Source organism: Ailuropoda melanoleuca, chromosome 2 (genome assembly GCF_002007445.2).
Source record: "Ailuropoda melanoleuca isolate Jingjing chromosome 2, ASM200744v2, whole genome shotgun sequence".
Classification (NCBI taxonomy): Eukaryota; Metazoa; Chordata; class Mammalia; order Carnivora; family Ursidae; genus Ailuropoda; species Ailuropoda melanoleuca.
This window is the reverse complement of record NC_048219.1, coordinates 55,827,060-55,841,117: the sequence shown is the minus strand read 5'-3', so window position 1 is coordinate 55,841,117 and position 14,058 is coordinate 55,827,060. Positions and strand designations below refer to the sequence as shown.

General features: G+C 44.7%; 1 protein-coding gene across 3 annotated transcripts in view; it reads left to right on the top strand.

Moving 5' to 3' along the window:
• MCOLN2 (mucolipin 2) overlaps positions 1–13,217 on the top strand; it is a 54,141-nt gene extending 40,924 nt beyond the window's left edge. For all 3 annotated transcript variants that reach the window (XM_034653808.1, XM_034653807.1, XM_002919392.4), the window contains 3 exons: positions 8,612–8,818; positions 9,874–9,995; positions 12,363–13,217. In XM_034653808.1, coding sequence (XP_034509699.1) covers positions 8,612–8,818; positions 9,874–9,995; positions 12,363–12,399 — 366 coding nt within the window. In that variant the 3' untranslated portion in view covers positions 12,400–13,217. The remainder of the gene's footprint in view (positions 1–8,611; positions 8,819–9,873; positions 9,996–12,362) is intronic.
• Positions 13,218–14,058: the final 841 nt, after the last annotated feature.

Sequence of the window (14,058 nt, the reverse complement as noted above, 5' to 3'; positions counted from 1 at the left end):
ACTGGGCTTGAGTCAGCAGCAACATCTCAGGGACATCAAAGTTACGTTCAGATGTTCTTGTTTTAAAACGATAAGTTTGATTGATAGATGCCTCAGGAAATGAAATTCCTTGTTTTCAAACCAAAAAAAGTGAAAGGAATCATTCCATCTTATCGTTTTTCTTCCGTGGGCCTCTGGCAGTTGGGACAACAGAAACAACACAAGGAACAATAATAACAGCTATTACTTGATTCTAGTATGTTAGGTGCTATGCTAAGCATGGCTGTCTTCTCTTATTTAATCTCTACAGCCCAGGGGACTGTTATCTTGCCTTAGGTACTCTGCAAGGAGAAAAGAGGTAGGAATGCAAAGGATTGTGTTGAAGCTTGTGTTGTGTAAACTCAGCCTTAAGTTTTGGCCTTGATGGCTGTGTTGAACTAAACATATGATCACCTCTGGTTTGCAAACTACTCCCAAAAAGTAAGCAGTGCACAAAATTCCAACTTCCTGTGTTCTCAAACTAAAATTAATCCTAGTAACTTGACATATAGGCAGGTTTTTTCCTCTGTAAGTCTTACATTTAATACGTCCAAAGAGAACTACTGTTTTCCTATTTGAGCAACTGTGTAATTAACATAGTGACAGTCCCTGGGTTAATAGTAAATCTTGATAATCTTATTGCTTTTCCAATTCCATGCCACTGCTTTAAAGGTGACTCATGAGTAAAAATTGTTCTTTGATATAATCTCTCTGATCTGGAGAACTTACTGTCTTAGTACCCAGGAAAATTTACATTTTTCTTCCTTGCTTGCCTCCTGCTCTGAATGCTTCTCCACATTTTTGTCACTAGAGGGCAGTGTTGCACTGTGTGGGATAAATACTGAGCCTAAGAATGTCTGCTTCAATTCACTGTCTCCCAGGCCTCAGGATGAGTGCTTCATTATTCTGGAAGATGCTCAGATAATGTTGCTTGAATTTTACTAAGATAGCTACCATTCTCGAGCATTATATGCTAATAGATACAGTGCCTAAGTTCTCTACCTCTGGCTATGTCAACCTTCCCAGCAACCCTGTGGAGAAATATGATATTTCTTTTATCAAAAATAGGATTCTTAATATTTTAGATAGTTTTCCCAAGGCTACACAGCTAGTAAATGGCAGAGATAGGATTTACACCCAGGTTTGTCTGACCCCCATACACATCTTTTGATCAATACCCTGCAGGGGTTTTCTTGGTATTATCCAAAACAGATCATTACAAAAGAGCATTTAGTTTGACCTATGAATAGATCAGCTGTGAGAGGAGAGCTGTGTAATCAGTCTTATTTCCCTCAATGTGTCAACCTTGAAGAAAAGGATGTTATTTGTTTTGTGGGTCCGAGTGTGTTTTCATATGTTGGTTTTGTCCTTTTAAGAATCCAGGTGAGATTGGGATGCTCTGGATAGCACTGTCCAATAAAAATATGAGAGCCACAAATGAGAGCCACATGTGTCCTTTTTCATTTTCTAGTAGCCACATTAAGAAACAGATGAAGAGATTTAAATTATATATTTATTTAATTCAATATGTCTAAAATATTAATATATTACTTTAGCATGTGCTCAATATAAAACATTGAGATATTCTACATTTTTTTTTTGGTACTTTGAGATCTGGTGTGTATTTTGTCCTGATGGCGCCGCTCAGTTTGGACTAGCCGCTTTATAGCAGGTGGTCAGTAGCCGCATGAGCTAGTGGCTACCATATTGTGCATTGCACCTCTTGACTTGTATCTCCCACTTCATGCCAGCCTTTCATTTCTCCCCCAGAGGAGCAGAGGGATAAGGGCTGTCTCTAGGGTTGCATGGCAGGCCAGTTTATAGCATCTGTCTTTCATCTCTAGCCAGACTGATTCATTGGGGAAATGCATAGTCGAATTAGTCCAGTGAACACATTAGTCAGTGGAGGGAGAAAACCTTCAGTCTGGTTCTGGACGTTTGTGCTTTTCTTCTCTATTCTGCTGCTTCTTCTTCTTTGAGTCTGAAGTTTAAAATGCTGACTGCCCCCTGCACCCTTTCCCCTGCGAATTAATCCAAACTGTAAGAATTTTTAGATTCTGTCAGCATCTGTTGAATCAGAGGAACTTTAGAATTACGGAAGCCTTGGAAAGCCAGGCACCATGGCAAGGATTTTCTAGGACTTCTAAAGTACAGCAACCTTGGGTGTGGAAGCAAAATCTTCCTTTAAACAAACAAATAAAACACTCTAAGAGGAGGTGTTGGGAAAACTAGATTCTCACTGCAGTTCGAATGGCAGCAGGACTCCCGTATTTCAGCTTCCTGTTTTCCTGTCAGACATTGGATTTCAGTGGTTCAGCTGAAAGGGAGTAAAGGTACAAGTGTCCTGCCAACGTTGATCCCAGCATTAATGGACTTTGGCACGGTGCCCTTTCAAAATGTCTGGGCACAGAGGACTAGAGACTGTTGATGTTTAATAATTCAAGATGAGGTTTGGAGGAACATTATTCTACTGTGGCTCTTCCATTTCCAGAGGACTTTTTCACTGTGAAGAATAAATCAGCCTTACCTTGTCCTCATTTTACAAATGACAAGACCAAGCCTTTGAAAAATTGTTGGACTTTGCTGAGGCCCCAGGTAGAAGTGCGACAGAACTACATGACCTTTTCATGCTTTCAAGGCTTCTCTTTGGAGCCGAACTCCTCTCTTATTCAAAACAACTGTTAGCCAGTTAAAACATTTCACCTGAGTGTTGCATGAGGTTCTCAGTACCAGGCTCGAAGCAAATTTTTATGTCTTTCTCCGTAATAAGCCACTGTCATTATGTGTTCATTCAAATGAAAGTTCTTTGTGGCTCAGTGACAAAGTGATTGTTTGTGGAAGAAATGCTTGAGTTCTCACTCTAGTCCCATGGAACCTAGGGGGACTCCTGATGGAAATAACCATCTAATATTTACTAAGCATACACCAAATCTTGTCAGGTTCTTCTAGATTGAGCTCTTCAAGGGCAGTGACTGGCTCCTTGCTCTTTGCATTGCCCACGTCCAGCGTGGTGTGTGGAACGTGGCAGGGGCTCAGCAAGTTTTTTAATGAACAAAAAACAGAGAGACAGTAGCACCTGCTTTTTAGGGGCTTAAAACCTCCTAAGAACCATAGCAATTCCCTATAAATGTAGCCCTTCTAGACCGGAAGCCCATGAGGACCCTCTTCCCCTTACCTTGGGTATTATTAAAGTTCACTTCTACTATGGATTTTGGCCACCAAACTGTGTGGTTCACAGCCACTTCTTGAGGTACAAAATGGCAGGCTGTGTACCACTTATTTTTTTGAGTCTCTTAAATTTTTGGTGGGTTATAATAAATCTTGTGCATAGAGGAAAGGGAGGTATAATGGTTGTGCATAACATTAACATTGAGACAGGCATTACAGCCAGGATGATACCAAGTAACTGCACAAGAGACGAAGGAATGAATTTGATATGTACTCACCAACTGGCTGTTTGCACTTTTGGAACCCGAGGCACAGACTGTTACGGGTTCTTGAAGCTAAAGAAAGGACTTGACCAGATTCCAAAAGAATTATTAATGGTGCCGGCCGAGTTGTAGTTCATGTCCATAGAAACCAGCTTCAATTTCATTGTCTTAAGGCTGGGAGGGATGGAAAATATTTACTCTGAGAACTGCCTGTCTTACTGTTAAATAATCTGCATATTGTTAAGTGATTTGCTCAAGCGAATGTTCCCTTCAGATCTCTGTGGAGACCAACTTTGGAGTTTTCCAGAGTTGACACTGATGCGCCAAAGGCATGGGCATATATCTCTGTTTGGGCCACATTTGTGTACTTTCGCTGGGTTACAGGCTTTACCCTGTGGATTCAGTCATGGGGCGTTAGGCCACAGTGCGTGTTAGCTAGCTGGGGTATGGAGAAGTGTATAAAACCAGTTAGAAGACAAGCTAGTGGTTTCCTCGGTGGTTCTTACTGATGCAGAGAACAGGGAAGGGACTAGAGCTGCCAGGGCAGTCTGGCTTGAAGTAGACTTTGAAGTAACCCTTCAACATGGCTTAGCGGGGCACAGGGAGGGGAGGGAGAGGAGGGAGGGAGGAGGACATCCCATCAGGTGAAGAGAACCCATCCATGAGGAAAAGAGAAAGAAGTGGGCCTGGCGTGTGGGAGCAGACAGGCACGGGATGCTGATATTGACAATGCGGAGAGGGAAGGAAGCCACATAAAGAGGAAACTTATCCCAACCTTCTTGGTTGGGATTTTCAGTTTGCATCCTAACTTTGTATATTCTTTTTTTTTTTTTTTAAGATTTTATTTATTTGACAGAGAGAGACAGCGGGAGAGGGAACACAAGCAAGGGGAGTAGGAGAGGGAGAAGCAGGCTTCCCGTTGAGCAGGGACCCCGATGCGGGGCTCGATCCCAGGACCCTGGGATCATGACCTGAGCCAAAGGCAGACGCTTAACCGACTGAGCCACCCAGGCACCCCTAACTTTGCATATTCTTAAGTAAGAGAAATGACCTGAAGGCTGTACTCTATGACGTTTAGATTTCCCTGAAGTGTGGACTGCAAGATGAAGAGGTTGCTTGGAGGTTTCCATAATAATCCGGGTGTAAGTGCTGACATCGGAGTGGATCAGAAAAACATCCTAGGGGCAGACAGACCTTAGAAGATTGAAGACAGGGGAAGACGAATCAATTCGACACATAGTTTTAAGTAGTTGATTATTTTGGAGTAACTGTTTCTTTGATAAGAGACTGAAGTCACTGATGGAAATAGGGAATTTAGAGGCAAAGGCCAGATTCTGGGTCAGGGGGTGAGAGGTTTTCCCTTGTGACATGTGAAATAGTACCACAACCCCTGAGCCCTGAGACATCCGTCAGGGATGGGGCTATCCCCAGAGCCACAGGGACTCCGTGGACATGTGCTCCTCGTGCTCTGGACAGAATCAGGTTCAAAACTCTACACTAACGCGTTCCATCTGTGTTTGAAAACTGCATAGTCTTTTGCCTCTTAGGTCATTATTGTTCTTTAGACAGAAGCTTTTACATTCCACTGGTGTTTAACCCTCTGGCCCTGGAGACATCCCTTTATCAAGCACCTGCTGTTTGTTGCTAGTTGCCATGACAACAGTTTGTCAACCACTTAAAGCCAGGATGGCTGCCTGTGGGGTTCCAGTGGGATTCCACACTGTGCAGGCTCAGCTCCTGAACCTCCCACTAACTGTCTCATAGCATTTCTCCCTGGCCCCTCAGACTTGCCTCACCGAAAACAGAGTCCCCTAGGTGTCTGTCCCTTCCCAGACTTATCTTCATCTCCGCTTCCTCCTCCTCCCAGTCTCTCTGGGATTCCTTGCAACCCTCGGGCTCCTGCACTCCCCTCTCCCTGGCCTCCCTGCCCCTAGGCTTTGTTGCATTCTAGGAGATCTTCCAGTGCCAGGATTACCTTTTTTTTTTTTTTTTTAAGATTTTGTTTATTTATGTGACAGAAAGAGAGGGAAGAGAAAGCACATGAGGAGGGGTAGAGGGAGAGGGAGAGGCAGGCTCCCCAGGGAATAGGGAGCCTGATGTGGGACTAGATCCTAGGACCCCAGGATCATGACCTGAGCCGAAGGCAGATGCCCAACCCCCTGAGGCACCCAGGCGCCCCCATGGTTACCTTTAACGTAAAACAGATCAGATCATGTCACTGTTGCATGAAGTGTCTTACTGGCTTCAGGTGATGGCCTGCCTTAGTCTGAAGTGTGTAGAACCACAGAGGCCCTTGGGCATGGCATAGACACGCCTCTCCAGCCGCTTCCCAGGCTGAACACTGTACTCCTCCTGTGTTCACTGAGTAAATCCTCCCCTTTCTCTTCTCACTGGTGAACGCACGGCTGTCAGGCCCTAGTTCTGAGGCTTGCTTTCCTTGCACAGCGCACCCTAGTTCTACCACAGGGCATTACGTGTCTAGGTTATGGCCTGTCCACTGCTAACATGGGAGCTTCTCGAAGGCACGAGCCATGATCCTTCATCTTTTGACACTTTCACACCCTTGGTCATCTTTAGTTTTTAATGTGCTAAAATTACCCGGACCGGTGGTTGGAAAGGCTAAGGTAAAACCCTCCATATAGCAAAACTTCCCTGAGCCTGTGCTGTGTCCCAGCCACTTCCCTCTCTACTGGTTATAGAACAGAGCAGCTCCTGTCCTTTTAGAAATTGGTTTGGCAGATCAGACCCCGTAACGGAAAAAAACATTGTGCTGAGAAATGTTTATTACTTTGTCCTTTATTATAGCAAACGTTATCAGGATGTCTGGCCAGAGGGAAATAGTTAAATTTGACATCCAAGGAATGGTCTGTTATATTAAAAAAAGGCTTTCTCAGTGTGCCACCCAGGAGTCCTTATTCTAGATGTCTTAAAATGAACGGTAGGGGCTCCTGGGTGGCTCCGTTGGTTAAGCGTCTGCCTTCGGCTCAGGTCACAATCCCAGGGTTCTGGGATCGAGCCCCGCATTGGGCTCCCTGCCCATTGGGGAGTCTACTTGCCCCTCTGTCCTTTCCCCTGCTNTTTTGGAGTAACTGTTTCTTTGATAAGAGACTGAAGTCACTGATGGAAATAGGGAATTTAGAGGCAAAGGCCAGATTCTGGGTCAGGGGGTGAGAGGTTTTCCCTTGTGACATGTGAAATAGTACCACAACCCCTGAGCCCTGAGACATCCGTCAGGGATGGGGCTATCCCCAGAGCCACAGGGACTCCGTGGACATGTGCTCCTCGTGCTCTGGACAGAATCAGGTTCAAAACTCTACACTAACGCGTTCCATCTGTGTTTGAAAACTGCATAGTCTTTTGCCTCTTAGGTCATTATTGTTCTTTAGACAGAAGCTTTTACATTCCACTGGTGTTTAACCCTCTGGCCCTGGAGACATCCCTTTATCAAGCACCTGCTGTTTGTTGCTAGTTGCCATGACAACAGTTTGTCAACCACTTAAAGCCAGGATGGCTGCCTGTGGGGTTCCAGTGGGATTCCACACTGTGCAGGCTCAGCTCCTGAACCTCCCACTAACTGTCTCATAGCATTTCTCCCTGGCCCCTCAGACTTGCCTCACCGAAAACAGAGTCCCCTAGGTGTCTGTCCCTTCCCAGACTTATCTTCATCTCCGCTTCCTCCTCCTCCCAGTCTCTCTGGGATTCCTTGCATCCCCTGGGGCTCCTGCACTCCCCTCTCCCTGGCCTCCCTGCCCCTAGGCTTTGTTGCATTCTAGGAGATCTTCCAGTGCCATGATTTCCTTTTTTTTTTTTTTTTTTAAGATTTTGTTTATTTATTTGACAGAAAGAGAGGGAAGAGAAAGCACATGAGGAGGGGTAGAGGGAAAGGGAGAGGCAGGCTCCCCAGGGAATAGGGAGCCTGATGTGGGACTAGATCCTAGGACCCCAGGATCATGACCTGAGCCGAAGGCAGATGCCCAACCCCCTGAGGCACCCAGGCGCCCCCATGGTTACCTTTAACGTAAAACAGATCAGATCATGTCACTGTTGCATGAAGTGTCTTACTGGCTTCAGGTGATGGCCTGCCTTAGTCTGAAGTGTGTAGAACCACAGAGGCCCTTGGGCATGGCATAGACACGCCTCTCCAGCCGCTTCCCAGGCTGAACACTGTACTCCTCCTGTGTTCACTGAGTAAATCCTCCCCTTTCTCTTCTCACTGGTGAACGCACGGCTGTCAGGCCCTAGTTCTGAGGCTTGCTTTCCTTGCACAGCGCACCCTAGTTCTACCACAGGGCATTACGTGTCTAGGTTATGGCCTGTCCACTGCTAACATGGGAGCTTCTCGAAGGCACGAGCCATGATCCTTCATCTTTTGACACTTTCACACCCTTGGTCATCTTTAGTTTTTAATGTGCTAAAATTACCCGGACCGGTGGTTGGAAAGGCTAAGGTAAAACCCTCCATATAGCAAAACTTCCCTGAGCCTGTGCTATGTCCCAGCCACTTCCCTCTCTACTAGTTATAGAACAGAGCAGCTCCTGTCCTTTTAGAAATTGGTTTGGCAGATCAGACCCCGTAACGGAAAAAAACATTGTGCTGAGAAATGTTTATTACTTTGTCCTTTATTATAGCAAACGTTATCAGGATGTCTGGCCAGAGGGAAATAGTTAAATTTGACATCCAAGGAATGGTCTGTTATATTAAAAAAAGGCTTTCTCAGTGTGCCACCCAGGAGTCCTTATTCTAGATGTCTTAAAATGAACGGTAGGGGCTCCTGGGTGGCTCCATTGGTTAAGCGTCTGCCTTCGGCTCAGGTCACAATCCCAGGGTTCTGGGATCGAGCCCCGCATTGGGCTCCCTGCCCATTGGGGAGTCTACTTGCCCCTCTGTCCTTTCCCCTGCTTCTGCTCTCTCTCTCAGATGAATAAATAAAATCCTTTAAAAATAAATAAAAAGAAGGCTAATAATAGTGACAACAACAAAATAAGCTAACCAGCTACTTTTCTGCTNCGTGCTCTCTCTCTCTCTCAGATGAATAAATAAAATCTTTTAAAAATAAATAAAAAGAAGGCTAATAATAGTGACAACAACAAAATAAGCTAACCAGCTACTTTTCTGCTTTTTTGGATCAAACCTCTTAACAACTCATTTTGGTCCCCCTACAGTTTGAAGATCTGAACACAGTTGCTGAGTGTCTGTTTTCTCTGGTCAACGGCGATGACATGTTCGCGACCTTTGCTCAGATCCAGCAGAAGAGCGCCCTGGTGTGGCTGTTCAGCCGTCTGTACTTGTACTCCTTCATCAGCCTTTTTATATACATGATCCTCAGCCTGTTCATTGCGCTGATTACAGACTCCTATGACACCATTAAGGCAAGTCATATTTCCTGCCAAAAAACGATGACAAACTCTGTGTGGATTGGAACATAGGAAAATATTGCACTTTTTACTTAAGATAGTACAATTTTACTTTGATTTTGAGGTTTTTTTGGAAAAGAAACTTTTTAGGTGCTTGCAGTGAATTTCAAGTATGCATTCAGGGCATTGCCCCTGCCGCCTGGACGGGGGTGGACTGGTTTGGAAGTGGGCGGGAAAAGAGAAAGGACGCGGGTTCGGATGGGCTGAGCGTGGTCATTCCAGTCGCGGGGCTGTCCGTCTCTGCAGTGGCAGCTGTGCCTGCCCGTCCTGGAATTTAAGCTTTGAATTCTAAGCTTCCGTGATGGGGTGACTCTGCCGCCATGACAGCCCGTGCAGATACGGGCACGCCTCCACGCTGGACGACGTAGCCATTTGCGTGGTGCAGGTNCGCCTCCACGCTGGACGACGTAGCCATTTGCGTGGTGCAGGTTTCCTTGAAATTAGGAAAGCTAAGGCTTTTGTGGCTTCTTCACACCTGCCCTGGGGGTTCCTGTCTTTGACAAGGCAGTGGCCCTGGGAGTGGGCCAAGCCTCGGTGACTTCAGCAAGCATGGGGTGAGAGAGGGCTCAGGGTCTCTGTGTCTGTCAGGAAGGACCTGTGCCCTCTGCCCCAGTAAGTGACCAACTTCTGTAGAAGTAGAGGAATAGGCTTACTTCTCTGCAGACTCTACGTTGGCAGTGAGGGAAAGGGGAGATCTTATCTGCTCTTATAATTAGCATTAAAATTTTAGATTTTTGACTCTTTCCTTCATGCCCCTGATTAACACACCCCTCCCCTGCCCAGCCATGGCTTTCTTTCTGGGATTTTTGGATTGTTTCTGTTCCCATGGTGGCCTTGGCTTGGCTTTCTGGAACTGACAGATTGATGCATCACTGTGAATATCAGCTCTTGGATCTGAGCTAGCAACGTGGGAGAGTTTTATTTTAGCAAAGGTGGGTTTGATGTGTTGACAAAGGGGGCAGTTTCTCATGCCCTATAAATAAGGTAACAACATTGTGTACTTTTTACAGAAATACCAACAGAATGGGTTTCCTGAAACAGATCTTCAGGAATTCCTGAAGGAATGTAGTAGCAAAGAGAAGTATCAGAAAGAGTCTTCAGCCTTCTTGTCGTGCGTCTGCTGCCTGAGGAGGTCAGTATTGTGTTTAAACAGGTCTCCATGCTCCTAAGGTGAGCTTCTCCGTGGCCTTAACAGAGAGTTCTTCCAAGGTTTACTCTACACTCAGAAATCAGCTTATTGTGGGAAATAATTTGTGTTTCATTTTCTTTCCTCCCACTGAAACTGGCTTCAGAAATGAATTGTTTCTTCTAAAACAGGGTAGAAAGCTCCATGACATGGTTGAAATCTCTTGGGAATATGATGAGACTCTAATGGGAAGGCAAGAGTTATGTCCCTAAAGTCAAGAAGGTGAACTCTGAGTTGGCCAAGAAAGAGGGCAAAACTCTTATTTTTAGAGGTGGAGCTCTGGGAATGTCAAAGGCCTTTCCCCTTGCTGCAATATTTGGTACAAATAACCTCTCTTGGGCAGAGCAGGAGACTGCTTGAGAGAAGGCTGTGCAGAGCCTTGGCTGGGAACACACATCATCACTAATTCTGCCTTGACTAACGGCACTTTGCTCGTGTTCAGCATGACATCTAAGCAAATGGTCTACACTTCAGTGGCAAAGCATCCACATGGTGTTTTGGGGACTAGAATGGAGGTCAGATAAGGATAGTTATCTTAATTATACCCTTAGTTGTTTTCATGTGAAGTCAGAGGTGAGGTTGTTAACTAAAAATATCCCCTACCCATGTTTTTCGAGAAGAATGCTCAAAATCAAATTCCTGAAGGAAGATGGAAGAACATAATTGCTACTTAAAACCACGGGATGTATTTTCTGTTAATCAATTCATACCACGTCTTGGGATTTTGAAATGATATGATCGAGCAGTTCCAAAGAATGTCTGGTAAATATGAAATGAGGTCTTCTGAGAAAGTGAAGTTCCAAAAATCACATTTCTTCCTCTCAGAGCATTAAATTGTTGCCATAGAAGCTGGGATAAAGGGAAATTAATTTTCCTAATAAGCAGCTGCTTCCTAAGAGGCACCTTGTATAAGGAAAGTCTCGGAAAGTTGCTTTTTCTGACGTGTATTTAACTGTAAAGAAAAAATATTCATCAGAGAATGTAGCTGTGAATTCTGAAAAGTAACCGGTCAGTCTTTGGTGTCTGGTTTTTGGCCCCTAGTGTGCATCACAAAAAGCCGCAGGAGGTGGCTAATTGTTTTCTTGTGCAGCCATATGGAATGAGTAGAAGGTTTAAGGGGCGGACAAGAAAAGTTCTTGATCAGATTGGGTCTGAGAGCTGAAAGGAAGTGGCCGTATCAGCAGACAGTCGGCTGTATGGTGTGCTAGGGGCCGTCGAGAAGATGCTGGTTCAGAGGGGGGTCTGCTCGTCACGAATAATGAAAGAATTAAATGGAATGAGAGAGTCTACCAGGGAAGTCACCGGAAGAACTAAAATGTTGAAAGTTTTGAACAAAAGGACATCAAAAATAAAAAGTAGTGGCTGTTACCAAAGATGGTCATGGGTGAAATCAGAGCAGTTTGAGGTGAGTCATCAGAACACAGCCTGGATCCCGGGCAGTCTGGGATGGACCCTGCGGAGAGTAAATGAAGGTCATGGGACTGACGCAGGAAATGGATTGTACTGAGAATAAGTGATGGCTTTAATGCCATCAAAAACTCAGGACACCTGCATGTGTTTAAAGGCTACGAATCTAAGAATGGTTTAAGTGAGGAAGGCCATAAATGGAGAGTAAATATTGGAGGAGGACCTCATGGAGGGAACCTGAGGAGGGAGGGCATCGCAAATGTTGGTGTCTGGGCCGCCTGGCTGGTGCCAATGACTGACAGCCCCAACGAGCACCTCTGCCTCCTGCAGGGCACAGATGGGGGTCACTCTTCTTTAATCGAGCAGTCCAGCCACCACCACAGACTGATTCTCCTTCAAATTATTGCCAGAGCCTCCAGCCTGATCATCAGAACACCTGGGTTTCCGTTTTGGACCCTACCAGTTACTGAATGTATTCCCTGACCTCTCCTTAACCTCCTGGTCTTTCCAGTGCCACCAGGCTGCAACATATGACCCCTGAAACCTCTTCCAGCTCTAATGTGATGTGATTCTTTGGAAAGATCTACTTGGTTGGACAGATGTAGAATTAACCAACCTTTCCCCTTCTCCACTGCTGCGAAGGGGAAAATCTGTTTTAGCCATCGAGTGAGGCTTTGTCAATATAGGGAGATGCAGGGTCCCAGGACAGGGACAGCTCCTCAGAATTGCCAAAAGCATCCACTCAGACTAAAAATAATGTGCATTGTCATTCTTAACTTTTCTTCATCTTCTCTGCGGCACTCAGCAGGTCTAGAACCTATGCATGCCTAGAACGTGTACTCCTATTCCATCTCCAAGATTTTGAAATCATTGTTTTTTCTTTCTTCCTCTCCCTTTCTGATACAGGAAAGGAAGTGATGACCCCTTGATACTTGTCAACTAAAGTCCTTCTGCTAAAGATAATCAAGTTTCAGGCCTCTTTACCCAGTGACAATGCAGAGGGAGCCCAAACAGCTTGGACCAGCACTCCCCAAAATACTGATTTATTTATTTGTGGAGCAGGCAAGAGGACCGTCAGCTGGTTGAACACAACTGAGCTTCCAAAGTTCCTTTTATAAACTTGGATGATGAAGCATAGGCCACAGTCAACTACTGGGCATGAGTGCAATAGAGCAGTGATAATGACATTCTGCAGTGGACTTTAATTTATGACCTCACAGTGTTGGGATGGAAAAAAATATCATGTTTCAGAGTGTGCAAAAACAGTGGCACTTAAAGCCATGCATTGAAAGATGCGTGTTTATCATCCAATAAGGGTTTGTTTTTAAAAGTGATTCTGGGATTAGAAGACATTTGTTAATTCATGGTGTGCACAGCAATGAAGTTGGTTGCGATACTAAATTAAAAATTCCAAGCTGGAGAACTGTTAAGCCTTTTAAAGAACACACTGAAGTCAACAAAAAGACCTCTTGTAGTGGACCTTTCTGGGCCTATTTGTGTGTGCGTGTGTGTGTCAGCATGACAGGAAGCAAATGTTGGCATGGTCAGTGGGATAAATTGGAAACAGAGTCATTTGAACACCTTGTCACATGTGCTGATTGTTGATTGTACGCATGACATGTGGAGGTGAACTGTGACAGTGCTCACATATTTTAACAGTTGAACTCTACTATGGAGGTGATTTGCCCTTGTCAAGCAAAGAAAGATGGTATTTTTTTCCCAAATAAATTTATTTTTATCACAACAGATGCTGCTACTGCTTTTTTTTTTAATGTAGTATTTCTTAATATCTACCTAGTGCAAATTCAGATCTCACATCTCTCTTAACTATCTGGTCTCCAAAAAGGATTTCTCACTTTCTTAAAGGCAGTGAAAGAGAGGTTAGTGTATACAAGTTATTCAATAAATATTTAAGATAATGACTTGAGATTAAGATCGTTTCTCGCATGGATTTATCTCATGCTTGAGCTATCTTTTAGGGGTCAGTCATTTAAAATTTATTAGAGAAGAACAGAATTTGAATTAAGCAGGACCCTCTTTCCAAGACTCTCCCTCTTTTTTTCCCTGCCCCTCCCTTCCAAGCCCCTATCAGATTTCCTGTCTCATACTTCTCCCTTTGCCCCCGCACTTTCACCAAATCTAGGCCAGGAAAATCATTCACTTAATACCATTAAAATTAATAAGTGAGTGACTCATGTCTACACACAGAATACTTTGCTAAAACGATCATTTTAGTTAACTTCTTTTTTAAAAAAAGATTTTATTTATTTGAGAGAGAGAGCATGAGCCAGGGTGGGGGGGCAGAAGGAGGGGGAGAAGCAAACTCCATGCTGAGCAGGGAGCCTAACTTGGGGCTCGATCCTAGGACCCCGAGACTACAACTCGAGCCGAAGGCAGATGCTTAATCAACTGAGCCATCCGGACGCCCAATTTGAGTTCTTACCAAAAAATGTCAAGAGTTATATTCAACTTTTAAACTAATGACAATTTAACTGGTGGTTCTAGGGTCATTCCCAAGACCCTAGAATCAGGTATGCAATTAGAACACTTGCTCACGTCTGAGTACAGCCCCAGTATTTAGTTTGTCTCTGAATAGAAGTGC